This window comes from Quercus suber, unplaced genomic scaffold, assembly GCF_002906115.3.
Source record: "Quercus suber isolate HL8 unplaced genomic scaffold, Cork oak 2.0 scaffold_984, whole genome shotgun sequence".
NCBI classification, from domain to species: Eukaryota; Viridiplantae; Streptophyta; class Magnoliopsida; order Fagales; family Fagaceae; genus Quercus; species Quercus suber.
The window spans coordinates 155,593-178,408 of record NW_027070399.1 but is presented as its reverse complement, the minus strand read 5'-3'; the positions used below and the strand labels follow the sequence as shown (position 1 = coordinate 178,408).

At 34.9% G+C, this 22,816-nt stretch overlaps 1 protein-coding gene across 1 annotated transcript; it reads right to left on the bottom strand.

Moving 5' to 3' along the window:
* Positions 1-341: 341 nt before the first annotated feature.
* Positions 342-15,937, bottom strand: LOC111990252 (acetyl-CoA carboxylase 1). Its single transcript, XM_024022046.2, has 32 exons — positions 15,493-15,937; positions 14,286-14,670; positions 13,673-13,879; positions 13,433-13,594; positions 13,132-13,224; positions 12,945-13,040; positions 12,570-12,743; positions 11,562-11,655; positions 11,275-11,462; positions 11,137-11,187; positions 11,017-11,056; positions 10,408-10,532; positions 10,202-10,318; positions 10,036-10,110; positions 9,868-9,924; positions 9,653-9,757; positions 8,699-8,785; positions 8,415-8,606; positions 8,154-8,342; positions 7,843-7,953; positions 7,667-7,753; positions 7,399-7,575; positions 6,619-6,696; positions 6,401-6,523; positions 5,887-6,156; positions 5,461-5,801; positions 4,818-5,055; positions 4,352-4,704; positions 4,043-4,256; positions 3,115-3,291; positions 839-2,992; positions 342-741 (listed from the first exon to the last, which is right to left on the bottom strand). The coding sequence occupies exons 2-32, from the start codon at positions 14,658-14,660 to the stop codon at positions 685-687; spliced, it is 6,807 nt and encodes a 2,268-aa protein (XP_023877814.1). The 5' UTR covers positions 14,661-14,670; positions 15,493-15,937; the 3' UTR covers positions 342-684.
* Between the last annotated feature and the right edge of the window lie 6,879 nt (positions 15,938-22,816).

Sequence of the window (22,816 nt, the reverse complement as noted above, 5' to 3'; positions counted from 1 at the left end):
CCCCTTTTCTCATTTTCTAATAAAATAAAATGGTAGATAAAAAAGTGAAATCAGTAGTGATCGCAAATAAAAACTAATAACTTGCCAACACAACTATTGTGAAAAATGTGGTAAAATTTTTTGCCTGTAACATTGCTCTTCAACAAATATAACAAGATGAGCGAGGGAAATAAGATATCTTATTAGTTATTAGTGTCATCATGAATTTTCTTTTATTATTATTTTCCAATAGATAAAGAGTCCTCATGAATTCGCATTCACATATAAAATTAGCAATTTCAGAGATAATTACATAATTATTTAAATATGAGCTAAGGTAGATCAGTCATGAAGGGCACCAATGATACTGAACCTACAAAAGCTTGTTCTCCTTTAACTGTCGAAATATATTGGCTGACATTCTACTACAAAAGAATAGCAAAATGTACACTATGTGCAGATCAATGAAACTGGTACCTATAGTTCCTACTCCACCTTCAATTTATGGTGAAGTTCCATATAACCAACAAAATCGTTAACCTATAGGGTAGGATAGTAGCAGTTGGATTTTAACAATTAGTAAAGGCTGATAATCAACATACATCAAGCTATCAAGATGTTACTGGGATTCAAGAAGCAATGGCACCAGCAATTGCAAGACCACAATCACTTGAAAAGCACTTTTTTTCCTTTTTCTTTTTTCTTTTAACCAAGTACCTTACGAAGTTCTTCGATCAAATGTGCACGACTTGTTGGCTCCACCTGCAATGATTTCAAATAATCACCCTCCGGTCACAAATTCTTTGATGATCTAAACAAATATGCTTTGGGAACAAGAAATATTTATTTGATGGCTTACCTTGCTTAGAAGGGCAGCAAGTCCTTGAGGTAGGGCTTGCAAATCTGAAATTGAGTCACCAATATTTGTTAATTGAAGCAATACCTTCTGGACCCGTAACTGCTTAAGTTTATCCTCATAATTGCCTGTATCATCCTTCCATCTAAAGAAAGCTTCATCATCTACCCAAGCATCTTCTCTGCCTTTTGCAATAGTAGAGTCCAAAAACCAGTTCTTGATCAAGTCCAATGAGGATTTATGAGACAGTTGGTCACCAGCAGCATTAGTTACAGTCTTGACCAGTGACTCTTCAGCAATTCTCCTACGCAATCTCCTGTAGAAGAAAGAACGAGAGTTTGCCCAGTCCACAACTTCTCTAATAACCTGTTTTGCAGCCATTCTCAGTGAAGTATCATGTAGTTCAGCAAATTTGGTGGCTATCTGGGTGTACACAGGCAAAAGCTGCTTCTCACGGGTTTGTATTTGTTGCTGCAGAGATTCAACCATCCCATGGGCCCTAGTGCTGATCCTGGCTTCCTGAAGTTTTGTCTTCAGATTAATCAGTTGTTGATCAAGCCTACCCATGCACTCCAGCAGCTCCTTTGTTCTAAATTTTATCTCAATCATTCCTTCTGGCTCGAGGACATTACCTTTAGCTGTTCGATCAGCATACATTTCAATGTGGTCTGAATTGATCCGACTGTCAACAACCACCCATGCCCCACCACGAAGCTCACCCATCATTGGAATGTATACAAAAACGGGCTGCTTGTATGTTCTAAGATTCTCAACAATGGTTGATCCAGCCTGAAGGATTCCTTCAAAAAGATCCCTCTGCCCACCTGAAAAGCCTCTCCAGTTGGCAAGAATAAAAAGTGGAAGCTCTTCTCTGTTGAAATCCAACAATGCTTGGGCCGTCTTACTTGCAGAATCAGGAAACCATACCTGTCCAGCCTGAGGGACAACCCTCTCATGTGAATCAAGCTGGCCTGGGTCAGCAGGTATAACTTGCATGACTGTCTGTGTCTCAACAGCAACTATCCCTACAGGGATCCCTCCAAGCTTAGCCCTTCCTGTAACTACTGTTCTTGCCCAGCCTTCTAAAGTCTCAACAAAGCTGTCCTTGTCAAAGATACCTCCCATCCACTTTCCACTACCATCCAAAGCACCAGAAATAGCAGCACGTGGATCACAAGAGTTTTCAGGGAGGTACTCAACAGGCCTTTCTGGAGGATCTGATGAACTCAGAATGGGAAGTGCACCACCTACATGGGGAGGAATATAGCTTAGCCACTTCAAGATAGCTGATATACCTTCAAGATCATCTGAAACTGTTAGATGAACAACCCCATTAGTTGCCATAATTTTGGGTCCACCAAGTTGCATGTGTGAGCTGTATACTTCCCGGCCCAGAAGCTTGTTTAGTGCAGAGAAACCAGTTAGAATTATGGGCTGATCAAGCCTCTGTATGCACCGCATCCCAAGCCGAGCTAGATAAGCACCTATTCCAACAGTTCTGCCAGTCACATATGTTAAGGTAAATGTTTCCTTGTATGCCCTTGAATATGCGCCAGCAATGGCCCCACTTCCAGTTAAGTTCTCAACCCCCAAGCCATCCTCCTTCCCCACAATGGTATCTACAACCCATCTGATTTCCCCACTGGCCAGCTTTATTTCATGTGCTATTACAGATGATCCAATCCGAGCATAATCCTTGGGGGTTAAATATACATACTGAAAACCACGCTCAGGGCTTGATTCATCAGACCAACCAACTTTAAAGCAGGTTTTGACTTCTTCAGCTACCCCAATACGGGCGCCAGAGTTTGCTGCCAAATAAATTAACGGTAGTTTCTTAGTGCAAGCAAGATCAGTTACTGCAAGGAAGAATGCATCCTCTCTTGGGCCAAAAGAACCAGCTTTGAACGTCACATCATTTGCTACAACCAGTATCGTCCTTCCAGAAGGGAACTCAGGGGTAGACATCTCCATGGACCAGGCTACCATGCCAACATCATTGAGGGCAGGTAGACGCTTCACAGGAACAAGAGGAGTACCCCAGGCACCTCTTTGGTCAGCAAATTTGAGTTCTGTGACTCTCAGAACTTTATCCTTGGCTTTCTTAGAACCTGGAAATTGGGATGCCCATGACTGTTCCAAGGCCGTCTCAAATGCCTGCAAGCAACATTTTTCAGGTAAACATTTGATCTGCTTCCTATATCTTTGCAAAATGGGGACGAGAGAGAGAGAGGACAAAGCTACCAAAATTAGCGTTATATTCATAGCATGGTGCTCACCAGTGGAAAATCATAGCAGTAAGTGGTGCTGCTTTTCCTGGCCAAAAGACGTTTTCGATCAAGAGTTCCCAAAGGCTGATACTGTGCATTCACTGCTACACCATGCAGAGGACCCCAATCAGAGACTGAATGGTAGAACTCTCTGTGTGCGCTGGTATCCTCTAGTTCTCGATATATCTGAATATTGTATCGAACAACAATATAATAACAATTTATGGAAAATCTCTCTAAATCTGGATATTTAATTAACACATGAACATTTCTATTACCATTGAATTTTCTAAATCTGTAAATATAATATCCCAAATATATGAATGTTACTACATGATATACTATTTTCTGGACTATCAACACTGATGAAGCCAAACTACCCTTGACTACCTTTGATGTTTTCCTTCCTAATGTAGATCATGCTTTTCATTCAGTTCTCAAATTTATCCATAGAATATAAGCAAAATACATTATTGGAACGGATAAGTACTGTCCAATCAGTGTTCAGGAGATTTGGTTTTCATAGAAAGGTATGCTTCTAGCAAATTTTTTGATTACCAAAGCCTTTCGGCCAAATGATTTTAACCAGGTCTAACATGACAAACATAACCATTCAGTTGGTCAGGCATCCCCAATATGTTACATTAATCAGATCATACAAACCAACACATGGGATTTTTAAATTCTTACTGCTGATGCCAAACATGGATCTATTTGTCAATTACATCTTTACAACTAGTAGATAACGAAATGATCCATAAGAGAAACTTAAGGTCTATGATCAATCTGAGTTTGACCAGTGATGGTAATCACCGATACCTATATGGGCCAATATATAGTATGCTTTTGCAATCCAACCTTTACATACTTGGCATTAGAAAAGCATTTCTGGGTGGAAAACTTTTCTTAGAAAACTGTAAATAATATACACACTTACATGTACGGTGCAGGTGTGACCAGTCACATTTGTCACCACAACCCTCCAAGCACCATTTGCTGGTCCAGGAGATGCCATCCAAAGCTTCACTTCCCACTCACAAACTCCTAACCTATGCATTCTTACACCTACAGATGCATGAATTTCATGTGCCAGCTCCTTCAAGATCACCTCCACAGCACTTTCTTCTTGCTCAGCATCTATGTCAACTCCCCTGGCAACAATATCTTAATTGTAAGACCCCAGAAAGGAATTTCACCATCTTATTCTGGAAGAAAAGACAATGAATAGGAAGATAGATATAATTACTTTGGGTAAGGCACAAGATCACTTATTTGCTGCTCCCGTACAATATAAAGGTACATATGGGCATGGTCAGATTTGAGTGTAGCATTGTGTGCATTAAGTTCTAACTCCTCCATTGCAGCCATTAAGGACCTCAAAATACTCCTTGAAGTAAAAGACATAGTCCATTGGCTAAGTGTTGTTTGCGTGTCCAACCGTTGATATGATGTAAGCCCTTCATTTGATGTAGACTGTCTTACAAATGTTCTGAGGAACATTCTTTGGATTGGTAGTGGCTTGTCCACAACAGAGTACAAATGCCATTGACGGTCCCGGGATGGGGTATACTGTATATTTTCGTAGCCTTTAAGCTTGTCCTGGATCAAATCAGATGTTGATAATTTATCAGACAAAAGTCCATGGGGAATTTATGTGTTTTCTTTTTCAATTTTTAACTATATACAGAGGGCTGAACCAGATATTTACTAACCAATTCAAGGTAAATGGATAGAGGTGGCTCCAGGTGACGCAATAGAGGCTCTTCCTCGTAATATAACTTTTCTGCTGACCAGTGGAAGGAGTGCCTCATAGGGGTTCGCCCTTCATCCCTCTGTATGATACAGCTTATTACCCCAACACCTGCAGTTCGTAGGCTAGAGCCTACTTCTTTCTCTTTAAGTATTTTGGCTAACTTGTTAATTCTCTCTTGAGCCTGATCTTCATCACCACTGTAAAGCATCAAGAGATAATTCTAGTTCAGAAGGGACACGTTTATATCAAAAGGTTCTAATCACCAGACTGAAAGTCTGAAACTTTGTCTATCTGGCACATGTTTGACATGAAGAAAGAATAAAGGGGCATGAAGAAGAAAAATAAATAAATAGAAGAGAGGGCAAAAAACCTCTCAGCCATTGCTTGTTATTCAGGATAGGGCAGTTAAGTGATCTAAATTATATATGAATTCAATTCAAAGTCAATACGGTATTATCAGATGTTGAACAAATATGCAGCAATGCTATTGCTAGCCCATTAATCCTAAATGAACTTTCAGTACCTACATGATACATAAATAAATTACTATTTACATTTTAAGGTAACAGATTTTACTGTAAGTACAAAGGGCGTTACACTACCTATCCTGAAGTAAACTCATCTGATTGTTGACGCCCACCAATGCAATATGCATCATATTACCAAAGCTAACAGGTTCTACTAATCCATTTGGAGCTGCTTCATTAAGGTTATGGGTTGTTTCCTTCAGTGCAGCATTAATAATTGATGGAAGAAATTGGAGTGATTTGATAATAACCATGGCCCCCCATTTTCGCTCACTATGTTTCTCAACCAGCGGTTGCTCAGACATTAGATCTTCAGTCCCATTCTTTCTCGCAATGTGCTCCTCTAAAAACTCCCACGAAGCAATAAGACCAGATCTGTGCCACTGCATCCTTACACTCCCCTTTACAAGATAGGGCTGATAACAGATAGACAGAGTTAATCGAGAAAATCATTGATAAAAAATGAAAATAAGTTCACAGTTACAAGAGCTTAAATCATACCTGGTATAGCCTACGAACATAAGTCTCCATAACCCGCCTTTGAAGGGTGTGATCACTGTGATCAAATAGACCTACAAGGGCATCTTCAACTGCCAAAGGAGCACTCACAAGATCCTCCATTCTTTCATTAATGGCACTTTTCCTTTTGGGAGTATCCATATTTTCACCATCCTCGGTAAACATCTCTAATTCAGAAAGACTTCTAGCTATGCTGGAACGAAGTTCACTCAGTTTGGTTTGTTCCAGCAGTTGACTTGCCTTTAGTGCCAACTGCATAAACAAGGGTATAAGGACTTAGCTTAAATGTTAAAAAATAAACTACTCCGGTAAATGGAAAAAAAACAATTATCACTGCAAAATGTCGTAAGGGAAGATCAACCAACAAGAGAAAACAATAATCCTCTCCCCATGGGAGAGTAAAAAGTGATTCTTTACATTCTAAAATGGTTGAGCATAGACAAATACATCTTAAAGTTAATTCTTTATGCTTGAGTAACTTTATGCAAAGCCCAACCTCAGAATAATTTGTATGGTTTAGTGCAGAGAACCGGATTAGTATATCCCTGTATGCAGCAGGATTAGGGTAAACAAGTTGTTCCATTAGTCGTAGTATCAGCTTATTTTTACTCCTGACACCCTGCAAGCAAAAAAAAACATGTGGTACAATTACAAATAATGTTATGGAAAATCAAAATACAAGGGCAAGACATCTGAGCATGTTATAATTAGTACCTGATGAGAAAGCACAATGTCCACAACCTTCAAAAGATCTTTCTTATATTGAAGTCGAAGACGTTCAATTACATCAGCCTGGACAAGCAATTGTAAATGAAAATTCTAAGTAGCAAATAATGAATTAAAAAAAATTCAAATTTATGGAATCACACCCGAAGTTCCTGACACTTTTGGCTTTGCAAGAATTAATAATTAGTTTGAGGGCTAAAGAACAAGCTTGAAGGTATATGGACTAGACTTCAAGATGAATTTCACTAGCGAGCATCAATCCAACTTCAAAAGGTTTCAAGATAACCAAAAAATTGTTGTGAATTTAAACAAAGTTCGAATTATAAGAGCACAGGGAAAATATACTTATTGATGAAGTTATGAAAGTAGCAAAAGAAGAAAAAGAAGAAGAAGAATAAAGAGTGTACTATAAGAAAAAAGAAATTTGTTGTAGCCATTTCTTATTTTTGGGACAAAGTCTAGGAGATACGAAAAGATAGGGAGACAACAATTGAGGAATTTATTTAATATAAGGAAAACCAGAATCCAGTCAGACAATTCAAGTTGGGACATCACAATACTTAAAAGAACAACAAAGGCTCTGGGAGAGCAGACAAAGAATATAACTAGAAGCTTTGAAATTAAAATTCTAATGCTTCAATCAAAGCCAGGAATATTTATAGCAAGCCATATAATATTGGTGTTGGCACTATTAATATGCAGCAAAACATAAGGCATTATCATTTTTAACATTGAAGAACAATTTGTGTTCCATACTGACAAATTTACCTGGATATTGTCACTGAACAATTCTTCAACTGACAAATACTCTTCAAAAAGTGACTGAACAATAACACGGGCATGACTCTCTCTTCCACCCTCGTAAGACTTCACGAGACTCATCAAAGGTTCAACAAGCCTTTCTTGGGCTCCCTTTTCTTTATCAGGACAGGAAGATAGATGGGTCTGCCACAAAAGGCACATAACTTTAGTGTATTACAATTTAAGGAAAAGAACATGAACATTAATATAAGGAATTTGAAATGGTAAAACTCACTTCCAAAACAGCTCGTAATAATTTGGCAGGGAAATCAACATTCTGGGAGCTTGAAATCCCCTCGAACGCCTTAAATTTTGATTCCAACTGAAAATTTTACATGGGTGAGAGAAAACTATAGGACAGTCACTATGTAAGCATAAAACTGTATAGGAGACCTAAAAGATAGTTATTACCTCAGTCTTGAGATCTTTTGGGAGGCGGGTTGCCAGAACAGCCAAGCATTCTTGCCATTGAAGGAAAGGGAGTTCAGGACTATCGAGGCAATTGAGCAAGTTTTGCACAACCTGAGATAGTCAAACCATTTGATAAGACTGGTCTTGAGACAATTTCACTATAGATAAGCAGTAGTAACACAGCCTAATAGAATATTCTCACGTGCACGACGCCAAAGCTCAGAACTCAAAACATAAAGGAATGAATTATGGATTCAGAATATTGTTCAAAGCTCTAAATCATGTTGGAAACAGGGAAAAATAGTACTTACTTCATCTATGTTGTGCTCATAACCTGCAAGAATCATCTGGGCTGCATTTATACTTGCGGCGCATCTCTGATGAACTTTACCAGAAATTGCAGTTGGAGGCCCCAGGACTGGGAGGCTCCCATGGAAAGGCTCTGCTTTTCTTACAGCTGAAGGATCATCTAGATCAAGCCTAGCTATAAGTTCACCAGCCTACAAAAAAGTGACTTCTTAACTTCTGTCAAAATTGAATATTTCATAATTCTTCTGTTGAACATGATTTACCTGCATAGCTTGACCTTCGGACATTTTGAAGTGGACAAGTCCAGAAGAAGGTGAAAGAAGAGGCATACACATCTTCATAACCTCAACCTCTGCATAAGGTGTGTCAGCATCGATATGACTACCATCCATAATCAGATACCTCAGCAGTTTGCATGGTGTTTCTGCTATTAACTTAGATGGATCATGATCATTCTGGATATAACAAAGAATAATAATTAATCTCACCATGCTTGTAGAAGAGGAAAGAAAAGGTAGGACATGAGGGAAGAAAATATTGGGGGTACCTGAAGTAAGCAAGTCCTTCCATCAATGAGAAGGCGAGTTCCAGCTGCTTCTTCCTCTGCATATATAACATGACTGTTTCCATCCAACTGTAAAAAAGATGGAGCTACCAGTCACACTTCTGAAATGTTGGAAATATGAAATATAATAAAAGACCACTTTAACTGCGAGGCCCACCACGGTAGACCTGCCTCCAAACCCATTTATTAGCCTGAAATGAAATTTCCTTCACCATACAAATAATAGAATAAGAGAATAGGTTTTGGCTTAGTAGATTAAGAAAGAAAATATTTCTTCTGTCAAGATATGGATGGGTTTAACCCATGAATTGGATGCATAGCATCACTGCAATCTAGACAAGTCTTATCAAGTAAACATAGTACCGTCACATATTGACACAAGAATTGTGGGTTTTTTAATAAGGTGCTGCTTCTATCAAGAGGAACCTAGTTAACCATATATAGTAGTCAATCATTTTTGACACACAGAAAGCTGTCTTGCCTAATACTTCTGATGTGATGGACTGATTCATTTTAGAGCTAAGTTCATGTGGTTCATAAAATAGCACCTTCCCAAGTCCAAAAGACATATCCATTTGCAGAAACTGATAAATAAGGGAACATACTTTGTGCAAAAGCAACTATAAATGTACATTACAAAGCCAGGTTAAAAGGATCCACACACACACACACACACATAAAAAACAGATATATTTGACATAAGACAGACTCACACATACAAATTTGTAGACATATATTTGTCAACTTAAAAACAAGTTTATGATGTGTGATTACATTCACAAAATGTCAAAATACTAAGAGTTTGCATATCTTATTGGCTTCCTTTGAGCATACTCATACATACACAATCTAAATATAAACAGCTATAAGCAAGAGCACAAAGACCCATGTAGCTAGTAGCAATAAATACAAACATGTTCTAAAGAAAAAACTTGCCTGCATCAATAAACCTCCATCACGTAAAGTATGAATCTCTGCTTCAATCTCTGAATCATTCATCCTCAATGTATAGCTTCCTGGTCCCCCCCTAACCATGTCAATCTAGAAACAGATGTCCACCATGTTGGTAAAATATATTAATCATCCCTATGAAACAAAAGTCTACAAAATTATTGACACGATAAAGGATTCCTTTACAATGGCGCCCATACCGTATATTTGCTTCCTTCAATGTTCAAGGACACTTGAGAGTGGACAAGTGACATATGCTGCAACAAGGATCGGCAAAGATAAATACAAATCAGAATTAGTTAACATGACACCAGAATTAGCACCCTCCAGAATTAGGACCCTTAATAGAGTATTATTTATTGCAATACCTTGGGTGGGATTTGCCCCTTCTCAAGATAACCAATGTAATCTGAAACCACAGCTGCACTGCTTGAAGATGCTTTCTGAGTTGGACATAGTAGAACATAAGCCATCTTATTCTCTTGGCATGACACCTCTAGAAACCAGAAAATAAAACAAAATAGTTGTGCTTACAAACAGAGCTCCTCCAACGACGGACAGATACCAAGGAGGCCTTTCTGCTCTAACTCGCATAGCAATTCTACTGTCCAACCAGCCGGTGTGGATTTTATTTTCTCTGTAATCTGAAGCCTGCACAACATTTTTACTACTGTTGGAATGTTTCCTTTATTTTTCTTTTAGGACGGATAGGATGGGTAGTCAATAAGCGAGAAGTTTACATGTAAAAGATCAATTGTATAATCAACATTGGTTCGAATCTCTCCCCGAATTTGAATCTCCTTCAAACCAAGCACCATGTTTGCAATAGCTAGAGCTCTGGACTCCCCAAATGCAAAAACATGTCCTGAGATATGACTCAAGGATTTTAGCAATAGACACTCTTATGACAAATAAAGATACATGCATTGGAATACTTACGTATGCAATATATCCTATCCTAGAAAGATAGCCATTGTTTAGAATTACAAGTTACAAATAAGTAAAACAATTGAATATCTTCATTGAGGATAAAGTTGGTCCATATCTAAATTACAACATTAATGAGTCAATGAGCAGCATTAAAAGTTACTGTGGAAACACTCAATCTGCAGGCCTTTTATCAGTCATTAAACAGACTTCAAAGATCTTCTGAAGCAACTCAAGGTATGAGGATTTTAAATATTTCCCCAACATAGCGGCCTTAAAAGAGAAAAAAATTGCTCGAGCAGTGTGGAGGATCAGACACAGAATAATTTAAATTCAACATAAGCCATTTTTTGTTTGTTATATCTTGATTTTAGACAATCAAAGTTATCAAATACTCACACCATTCATTAGTTAATACTTACCAAACTGAGAATCTGAGAATTCATGAATTCCTCCTCCAGACTGTAAATCACAATGACAATCACAATTCAGTCTGAAACTTCAAAGGTAAGTCCACACACAATTAGACAATAAAAATTTACCTTAACAGAGAAGTATGCCCACACATTTGGTTTGCTTTTAAAACTCAGCTCCTGTGCAAAGTGTAAAACTCAATACAGGTTTTTAATATGAGGAAATAAATACTCAAACTCAGACTACCATGAACCTTGGAGGCTAACCTGTACTTTCCCACTTGTAGGCTTAAAACCATCATCCGGGTCCTCACTTGTTACACGCACAGCTACGCAATGACCTTTTGGCCTTGTAGACTCTGCCTTGTCAAAATCAAATGGGGTGGCAAGAGCTGACGTTTTCCTCCAAGCATCATATCCTCCACCATATTCCTTTCCATAAAATCTCCTTATCTCTAATCAAATAAGTTACATGAACACAGAAGGTGAAAAACTTTAAGTTGATGGTGGAGAAATAAAACTTGAAGAAATTCTGAAATACAGTAAGATCATACCAGGAATCTGCCAGAGAGGGATGCCCATTCCAACTGCAACTTGGGCTGCTGGTAGATTGACTTCAGCAATCCACTCAGTCACAGGGTGCTCCACCTATATCAGGATAAATTTATAGGACATTATGCTGTGCTTATTAAGTGAGACATAATAGCATCATCAATGTAGGTTCCTATGCTTTAAACATCCAGATGAACCTCTTATAAGGATAGCAGGGTGCGTTTAGCATTGCATTAAGAGGGGAGAAAAGGAGCGTTAAGGGGGGCTTAAAGCTCTTTAGCAAAAAATTTCACCCATTTGGCTATTTTGCTAAAGAGCTTTTCTCCCCCCTTAAAGCTGGGGAAAAGAAATCTGGGAATTCCAAGCTTTAGCATTACAACTCTTTTGTACACTGTTCCAATTTTTAATAAAACTAAAGAATGGAAGAAATGCTTATGCATATTTATCAAAATAACACCCGATGCCCACCCATTTTGAGAGAGAGAGAGAGAGACCGTAATAATAACAATTAAATATAGGCAAGTAATATTGAATAATATTAATCGAGTTCAATTATGAGAATAAAAAAACACTTTATTATGTCTTCTTTTGTCATTTCTCACATCTAAAATTCTTTATCAATTTGGTTACCAAACTGGTGTAACAAATTCAACGCACTTTATCATTGTAATTTTCCAATTGCTCCAAATGCGAAAGAGCTTTTCAGTTTAAGCTCTTTATCGAAAAAGCTCTACAGCTTAAGGCTTTACTTTCTACAGCAATCCCAAACGGGCACTTAAACCGCTTGCAAGAGGTTATATGGCCTAAATTGTGTTAGCACACAAAATGATTTTAGTAGATTCTCTTAACTGCCAGAAGGCTCACAATGGTTTTATATCTATTTTGGGTCTATGCATCAAATATCTGTTGCAAAATAGCACTCCATTAAACAAATTCAAAAGGAGAATATAAAGAATTCATAAGAATGACAGCTAGTACACTGAATTAAGGTTAGAACAAATATCACATACCTGCAAGCGAGGGTTGAGCTCTAAGAAATAGTAGTCGCCAGAGTCCATACTGTAGAGATACTCAACAGTAGCTGCTCCAACATAGTTCACACATTTAGCTAACCTTCTAGCAGCCTGCTCAAGCTTTTTTACTGTTTGTAGAGGTGCTACAGTAATTGGACCCTCCTCAATAATCTGTTTAACATAGAAGGCCAATTAGATCAATAAGAGAATATACCCAAGATGACACCATGCATTAAAAATTCTTGGAGACAAAATATATGAAAAAAGAGACAAAGTAACATATATTCATGAATTTGTAATAATAAACACAAGAAAGCCATTTGCTTCCGAAAAAGCAATAAAGTAAATTTTCCATATAAGAGATGAGCTTACCTTCTGATGCCGCCTTTGAACACTGCAATCACGGCTATGCAAAGCCGCAACATTTCCATACTGATCACATAGTAACTGTACTTCTAAATGCCGGCTCTAATTACAAATCACCGAATGGATGATCAGAATATGATCTAGACTTTAGCAGCTCTGGTCATTTAGATTGAAATTCAGTAGATTATCTAACCTGGGAAGCAAGCTTCATTATGAATATGGGCGAGCCTGGAACTTCACCCTGAACTTGCTTGAATAGTGCCCTAACTTCATCATCATTATGAACCTAGAAAATTCATGCAATGCAAATTACTTCAGTTACATTGTTAAGTAAGGCTTGAAGAGTTAGTACCTTGACATGACAAGTAACTGATTAGTTTTACTTATACCCAACAACTTACATACACTTTGTCAATATAAGGGATAAAATACTGTGAATATTAGTTATGGAAGATTATATAAGTCGTCTAATTATTATCGTGCATGAAGCAAACCTTTCTTATGCCTTTGCCGCCACCGCCCCAAGATGCCTTGATCATTGCAGGGTAACCTACAACTTGACAACTCGCAATTGCTTCCTCTGTGGTAGAGACACATGCTTCCCTATATATTTCTTCTGGAACTAATTCCAAGCAACTTGCTGCTGAAGTTTTAACCTGGAAGACAGAAATTAGATGAGTAATGACCTTGCAAATAAATAATAGAGTGCAATTTTAAAGAGTACAAAGGTTTACATGAGAGCCACTCCATGGAAGGGTGGGGACTTCTGCTGCTTGAGCAATCAATGATGAACCAATCTTATCTCCCAATGCTGCCATAGATGTAGCTGGAGGCCCAAGAAATATGATTCCCTTTGCAATCAACGCATCTGGCAGCTCAGGGTTCTCAGATGCATGGCCCCAGCCAGGCCAAACTGCATCAACACGGGTTATCTCTGCCATCTGGGTATTGAATTTCAATTTATCAGGAAAACATAAAACGTCAATATTGATTCATGAATAATTTAATTAACTATAATTATCAAACTGCTGGCCAGGACAATTAAACTATTTCTAAGAAGAAGAAAAAAGCTACCCAAAAAAAATCCATTACAACTTCCTGACTACTTGATACAGACCCCATATTTTTTGTTCAACTAATTAGCCTTCTCAGTTCTATTATATGCTTTTTATCTACATGAAACATCATTAGTTCGTTCAATTAATATTAAAATAAACAAGAGTGATTATATTTCTTCAGCTAGAAAGTGCCTATATTGTTTGTATTTCGGCTTTTTTGTTACAACTATGGTAGTCATCAACAAAGGGAAAACTCAAAAATGCACAACACAGGGTTTATGATACATACCTCTACAATAAGTTGGACATTGGCATAGTTATTATTATTGGTCCCACCAGGAACTTCCACAAACTGATCAGCAATTCTAATATGTTCTGCATTGATTCTCATGTCCTCTGGAGTAGCCATGGCTACCAAAAGGATTGCTTTCTCTGTGCCAAATGTTTCATAAGCCCATGTTCTAACACTACGTATAAACTTGACAGCCGCCATTCCATTGTTTGCAATTAAAATACTGTGGATTGGTTTCTTTCCTCCAAGAGCATGGCAGAATTCATCTACTACAGATATTGTAGCAGGGTTCCTGATAGAAACCAACCCATTTGCATGCCCATTCACACGTCCAACACCAGCCATTGTGGATCTCCTTTGAGATTCAGACATGCTGCCCTGCCTGTGAATATGTAAGCAACAGTTCAGAGGACTGGAAGTGTAAGAATCAAATTGAATTTCTATGAATCGCTTCATTTTTCAACAAGGAAAATGCTAAGGCTACTATTAATTTTACTACAAACTGACATGGCAATGAATGTGAATGGTGCCACTTCAACAATATAATAAACAAATGTCTAAATTACTTCTTTGTGATTGGTGTGAGTTTGTAAGACTTATGTAGTAAAATTTTTAGAATCCCTAGCATAAGTCCATCAACAAACTTATGCAGACATTTTTGGAAGAAAAGCTACTCTAATAATCACTAGGCCTTCCATAATTGACTTGTTTCTTCCAGGGAATCAAATTCAAGTGAACAACAAAGTCTACCAAAATTTTCTAAATTAAGTCCAATTTAACAGAAAATATTAACAAAAACAAATACACTAAGTGAGCTAAGGATGCGTTGGTTGCAAATAATTGGACTAATATTGAATTCCGATTTTGTGGCATTAGGAACTCTTCCTTTCACCGTTAACCTTTTTCAGTAAACACAGAATATCGATTGCAACGAAAAGGGCACCAACCAAATCATAAAAACGCATTTCTAACAACATAGGACCTCAAAAAGGTAGTAAATATAGATTCCCAAATCCACACCAACTGACAAAAATTCCATAAGCAACTCCAAACCATAATTAAGCAGTTAGCTTTCTCTTCCTGAGACACCAATAACATAGCCAAAAAGAGATAGACCCAATACCCAAATCAGACTTAAAAGATACAATTACAACTACCCAGGAGAGAGTTCATAAAGAAAACAAGAAAGAAATGGGCCACAGACCTTGGAAAAAATGGGTAACAGCAGCTGGAATTTTTGATAGCTATGAGCAATTAGCTTCAAATTGCTTTCTGGGTATAAAGCATTGCAAATGAAGAAACGGAATTATGAAAAAAAACAAAGACCCGGAATTATTTGGTTTGTGCATATAACTGTGATCATGCACTGGCAACACAATGAATTGCAGAGAGACACAGAGAGGTTGGTTTGGTTTCTGGACAGAACCAGAGTTGGGACCTTAAAGGTATAAATTAGCTTTAATGAGAGCTGCACGTGGTATCTGCCACTGCCACACCACTCTCGTTTATAGTTGTAGTAGCTCCCAGCTACCCCTTCTCTTCTCTCAAATCATGCGGGTCCAAAACCATAAACGACTCAAACTGGTCATTTTCCCTCTCTCTCTCTCTCTCTCTCTCTCTCTCTTAAAACTAATTTTTGGGTTAACCAATACATGAAAGAAACCAAATTCATTTTACATCGACAAAAAAAACCCACACATTACATCATATGAATGAATCATTTTTCTAGGGAGTTGGTCTTGACCGTGAGTTGGGTGGTGTAGTCGACCAACCCTTCCTCCTATTATTAGATGAGTCACATTTCAAGCCCCTATTCCTCGTTCTCTTCGTCTCTTCCAACTTTTTTTTTTTTTTTCTTTTTTATTAAAGCAATAGTTTAGATTTTTTTTTTTTTTTAATTTAAGTTATAACTAGTCTCTTCTTTAACTTCTCGTTTAATTTTTGTGCCACAATTTTAATATCACAGGCTATGAGAAATTATCGGTCATTTTTTTTAAATTAATTATGTAAGCAGATTTTCTTTTTCTCTATGGTATGTATTACGTGATACATTTTTGTTCATATTTTATTGAAAAGTGGGGTCAATAAATAACATATTGATTGGGATAAGATGTTGTAGGTGGAATTTTGTTTAATAAAATAAGGACTTGGGGATGGGGGTATTAATTTTGCATGAGGTTGGCTTGTAGTTGGGGGTTAGGTAAATCTATGCCATGCCATGCCATCCTCACCTCACATCTGTTATGTTCTAGTCGCGTGCTTTCTTTTGAGCTTAATAATTTAATGACAAAGAAAGGGTTATGGCAGTCCCAACTACTATCGGTAAAATTAAATGGTTCACACCAAATCATACATGAAATTAAAAATCATGGTTTGGATTGGATGATACAAGGAAATGGGGTTCCTTTGATGTTATGTATTACACTAGTCATTACCAATGTTAATAACTATGTGAATTTTTAATTGAACTAGTAGTAATAGGGATGACCAAACCTATTGGAAAATGGGTAACTAGCCTGACCCGGCGCAGTTTATGCGGGTTTTACCCAGTTTGGTAGGAAATCTGGGTATTTGGTGCAAGTTTTCATGCATGCCCAAACTTTTTAGATCAAGTACCAGTATTCTGTATTTTAAAAAAATATATATTGTTTTTCTTTTTTCTAAAGCAACTAAGTTGGGGCACAAGTGCTAAGCACATTACACGTGCTCGCCATGGTAAAAAAGATGAGTGATTCAAGTTAAATTTAGAGTTTATTTCTAACACATACTAAAAATATAAATCATTTAATTTTTAAATTACTTAAGAAAATTAAAAAAAATACAATTAAAAGAGACATTAATCTAACTACACAATTTAAAAAAAAAAACACTAAAAAAAACTATATTATAAACATATTATCGAAACTTTAGTGACCCACTAAACTTTAATGGAGATTCATGTAGATTAAATTATTAAAATGCAAACATATATTGAGCTATTTGGCATAAGGAAGAAATGTAAAGTATAAGTTTTATTATATTAAAATATAAAATTATGATAGATGGTCAAAATAGTTAAAATAGATTTTGAATTTGTTTTGAATTTCTTAAAACAAAATGAAATAAAATTTTAGTTGGAGTAAAATTTTAAATTTCTGAGACTTAGCTAACAAACTTTTATCTAAAGTAGACTAACCTAATTAATGAAAAATTAACCATTTATCACAAAGAAAAAAAAAGGATACCTGGCACAACCACAACCACGGATCTTAAACACAAATTTTATTATATAACATATGATAGTAATAAAATATTGAATGACCCACTTTTTCTTTGAAACCTAGAATGTCCCACTTTAAATCAATATAATTCATTTGCACTTTAAATTCAAAATGTTACATAATAGTCATGCCCCATTTGTTGTAATTAAAAAAACGTAGGTCAAAATACAAAGAAGACCCAGGGGAATTGGGTCAATCACAAATAAATCCCATGTACTTTAGATTTTGTGTTTTTGACTTTCGAGTTCCAGGAAATGACAAATTGGATCCTTCTATCTCACTTCCATTAATTATTACTAATAAAAAGAGCAATGTTACCTACACAATAAATAAATTTTATAATAGTTGATTTGACAAATTTTTATTGGTTTTTATTACAGCCCACATTAACGTTACTCTTTTTTACTTAAGACTAACAATTTGTCTCATGAATAGTTGTGAAAACTTTTATGTCTATAAACTTTCTCCCAGTTGAAATGTGTTTGTGCTTGTGTGTGTGTTAGTTTGCTTAGGCTTTAGAAAAGTGGTGCCACACAAGCCAAACAAAAATTGCAATTAAAAATTGCAAGTATGCCACATGTCACATCATATCTTATACTATATAATAAAAATTGGGTTTAGAAGTAATGGTTATATCAAGTGACTTCACCGAATTACAATAATATTTTTAATAAAAACAATTTTTTAAATAGAGACAACAACTTATTTGTTCTTATCAATTTCTTTAGATAAAATAGCAATAAGTGTTTTAACAAAACATAAAACATGCATCTAAATTTTAGTTGATAGAGCCAACAACTTATTTGTTCTTATCAACTTCTTTAGATAAAGTAACAATTAGTAAAGAAATTATACAGTCCTTATGATATACCACGTTACTTGTCAACCATTTCACGTCATTTTAAATATAAATTGACTACTGACTGAGTAATTTTAAACAGGTAAGAGTCTTTTAGTAGAATGGTAGACAAGTGACGTGGTCTACCTTGAGGACGTTATAATTATCTAATAAGTGTTTTAACAAAACATGCAACATATATCTAAGTTTCAGAAATTTAAATCCTACTCCAACTAAAAATCTATTATCAAAATTTCAAAACACACACACACACACACACATATATATATATATATATATGTGGGTGCATTTTTTGCTTCAAGCCCAAGGGCTGGACCGATTGGAGCCTAGGCAATTTTTGCTTTTGTCCCAGTGTCCCACATTGAAAAGAAATCCTTCCTCTTCATGCCATATAAGGGATGTTAGTGGTACTCTATCACAATTGGTCATCCCTTATATGGCATGAAGAGGAAGGCTTTTCTTCCAATGTGAGACTTGAAGCCAAAAAAAGATTAAAAAGTGCAACTCTTGGTCTTGAGGCAAAAATGTCCCCACATTAAAAGGATGTCCCCATAGTTAGCATATATATTTTCTCAAATTAAGGAATAAAATTAACAATGGTTTAATTTACACAAAACTTTATCATTTAAAGTTTAACAAATTTAAATTTTATTCAAACTAAAAGTCTATTATAGATTTTTTTTAACTTCCTTCCCTAGAAATTAAAAAAAAAAAATTCTAAATTGAAATCTGGAATCTCATACAACACCCCACATTTTTCCCCCCTTAAGTTGCATCTTACATTTTATTAATTATTTAAAAAAATATATTTTATTAATTATTAGGATATATTTCCTCAAATCGAGGGATAAGATTTAATTATAATTTAATTTAACTAAAACTTTATCACCTAAGTTTCAAAAATTTAAATTCTACTCAAAATTTGTTATCAAAATTTCAAAACTTTATATATATTCACCAATGGTTTTTCCATAGAATCCTTCTTGCACCCCATGTTTTTGTTTTTGTTTTTTTTTTTTCAAGTTGCAACTTACACATATGTTTTTGTATATGATAGTTTTGATTACATAAATTCATCTTACTTATTGTTATTTATTTCTAAAGTTTCATATATGAATATTATGTCAAAGAAAATATACTATAAAGAAGTAAAATAAGGTTCACCCATTTAAGTGCTTGCTTTATCTTAAGCAAGTTATTTATTTTTTATTTTTTTAAATTCTCAACTTTTGAACTATTTTTTGTGTTTTAGGTTTTGGTTATTCTATGTATTTAGTTTGTAAGTGTTTTGATCTTTTCAATTCACTATTACTACCAAAAATCAGGTTCAAAACATGTCTTTCATGTGCTGTAACCTCTAGTGCAATTTGATTCCAAGTTATTTTTACCTATTGATTGTTAAGACTTTATAAATGTTTATTTTTATTTTTATTTTAAAATTCTATTTGTGCTTTGTGTTAATTTCTTCATTTGCGGATGTCCTCCCGTATCCTTTTAGATCATATAATTTAAAGTTCCTATGAACTTTTTCATGACTGTATTTCTTTGAAAGTCTAACTAAATTCAATTTAGAATTCCTCCTATATCCTTTTAGATCATAGATAACATTTGACTAAATTAGATCCATCGGTCCAAATTCGTATATAAGTCTATTTTTACTTAACTTCTTTTCATTTTTCTTTTTTTAAGTTTGGAAATTTGGATTGTTTTTCATAAATGACTTGGGATTTTAGCTTAATTTTCTTTTTTCAAAATGTTTTAATTATTAATTTTTTTTTTTATGTCTAATATTAATATATGTGTTCTTAAAGGCTAAAACACAACAATATAATTAGAGACATTACTCAAGTTGTAAAAGTTAGGGTGTTAACCATTTGATTAAATTCAACACTAAAACAGATGATTTAAATATCAAAATAAGATTTAAAAATAAAATTTCTTTTAGGTGTACAAATACAATTGATTTTTTAATCTTTAAGTTTGGAATTAGTTTTTTTAGGATATTCTTATTTATACAAGTATAAGAAAAGATTTAACTGCTCGAGTTCAAATCACTCTCTTCATTAATAAATAAGGAATTATAAAAAAATTAGAAAAGGTTTTTATTGATCATTTTATTTAGAGATATTATATATAAGAACAAATATACAAAATTATGCATTTTATATAATAATAATCATTCATTTAGTTAGAAACGAGTTATAAAGTTATGTAATAATAACTCATTTAATTATTATTTTTCAAAAAATAAAAATAAAGAAATTCATGACTAAAGTTGTGTAACGCATGAAACTTTCACTAGTACATATATAAAGCTCAATAGCTATAAGTAGTTAGAAATGGAGCATTCAAACCCTAATTTTCTTCATAAAGAAAAATAAGACAATATTATTAAACTATAAGACTCCTTACCTCTGAAGATGTATTCAATGTGGCATCAAGTCTAAAAATTACTTTGCCTCATTTTCCACGAATATAGATCTTTCTTGAAATGATGGCATTGTAATTCGTAAGCGTGTGAAAGTTCTCTTGCGTGTATGATTTGGTCGTACAAAAGGTAGTTTGAGAATAACAGTTGTGGTTATACATTAGACATAACTAAATTCATGATCAATTTGGGAAGCAAAAAAAAAAAAAAAAAAAACACATCCATTGTTAATTTTCCAATTTGATTGCCACATTAATTACACCTCATATAGGGCGTTTAAAGTGTTTTGTCTTCTCTCCAAAAAAAAAAAAAAAAAAGTCTTTTTTTTTTTTTTTTGGTTTCCTGCATTTCTTATTAACTAGTACTTTGTTGTTGTTTTTCTTATTCTTCTTCTCAAAAAAAAAAAAAAAAAAAAAAAAAAAAACCTAATGCTTTGTTCTTTTCACATAGTATTTTTGTGTGGATTAAATGATGGTTTCACAATTTTGAATTAGAATATTGTATGTGGTCGTTGGTGTTATTAGCATGAATATAAAACATTCCGAGTTGCTAAATTGCTAAGGATAATGTATTACATTTACAAGATGCACAACAGAGAAACTACACTTGTAAAGTCACCCAAACAAGTTTCATTCCATGACAGTTATTGATTCATGTAAACAGTAAAAGTGCACTAGACAAGGTCCCGTGGCATCGAAGCAGTTTTAATAAGAAGTGATAAGTAGCTTTATACGGGCACTTTTGGCAGCGGTTGTAAAATTCAGACTGGGTCTTTTTCATACCTAATAATGTTGATTGTAAATAAAGGTTTATTAAATAATCAAAAGAGCATGGTGTTTTAAAATTTTGGTCTATGGCTACTGGTTTTGCCAATCTTTTTGTATTGACGCCACTTGTTGAGAGAGAGTTGTGGTTGGGCATAATATTTTTTTTTTTTTTTTTACGAGATAGAATTCTATTCTAGTATAATTTAAAGTGTTAATGTGTGTGAAATTTCTTCCTGGAGACTTGAACCCTGACCCTTACCCCCCACACCCCACAAGCATTTATACTTGTGGAGTGACCATCGCACCAAGGGTGTGCGATGGTGGGCATAATGATTTCTTATTATGTGGTTTTCTGGTAATTTGGCCCCTGAACTTAAGTTGCAGTTTAATGTTGAACTTCAACCACCTTAAGAACACTTTTTTCTTTTTCTTCTTACAGCTACAATCCTCTTATTACCAACACATAGGCATATATCATCTCACATTTTTTACTTTTCCTTGGCAAGTTGAGGCAATCGTGAAATACTCTTAAGTGTCCATTTAGGAATTACTTATTTCTGATAACCTATTTGCATAACATTCATCAAAAGATATAATTTTTAGTAATTTTTATGTTAAATATGTAACAAAAAATTAAAAACTAAGTTTATTTTGAAAAAGCTAAAATCCAGATTATTAAAAATAAATCAAAAGGCAAAACTCTTCAAAATAATTCCTAAATGCTGCGTACGTTACAATTTTTGCCCCTCAATCCCTCAATTATGTGGTGTGTCCGATTTTAATCACTCAATTTAAAAAGTTATAATTTATTCTTATTTTTATTAAAAAGTAAATTGTCATAATAAAAAGGAAGAGTTGCATGATGTGACTGTCCTAAAACTCAAATAGTACAAGATTATTTTATATCTATGCATGAAAGAGTTGCATCTAGCTGACTTAACCAAAAACTTCCAGTATAAATATTAATTTCAGCAGTCGTACCCAAATCTGTCAGCTAACTAACTGCAATATTTAGGAAAAATATATATATAAAGATGGTATGAGGAGAATTTGATGGTGTAGATGGTTTTCTCTACGAGAATTTCTAAAGCAAAATAAACAAAGTTATTCATTTTTTTCCTCCACTACGCAGAGTAATATTATATATATATATATATTTTTTTTTTTTTTTGATAAGTAAGAAAAATATTAATTAAAAAAGATTACTTCATGCA

What these genes read in the sequence shown, in the direction of transcription:
- LOC111990252 (XM_024022046.2), bottom strand. Translation starts at nt 14,660, where the DNA reads ATGTCTGAATCTCAAAGGAGATCCACAATGGCTGGTGTTGGACGTGTG. An exon ending in ATACAATTGATCTTTTACAT is followed by an intron (nt 10,319 to 10,407) that starts GTAAACTTCTCG and finishes AATGTTGTGCAG; the next exon opens with GCTTCAGATTACAGAGAAAA. An exon ending in AGGGGCAAATCCCACCCAAG is followed by an intron (nt 9,925 to 10,035) that starts GTATTGCAATAA and finishes TCCTTGTTGCAG; the next exon opens with CATATGTCACTTGTCCACTC.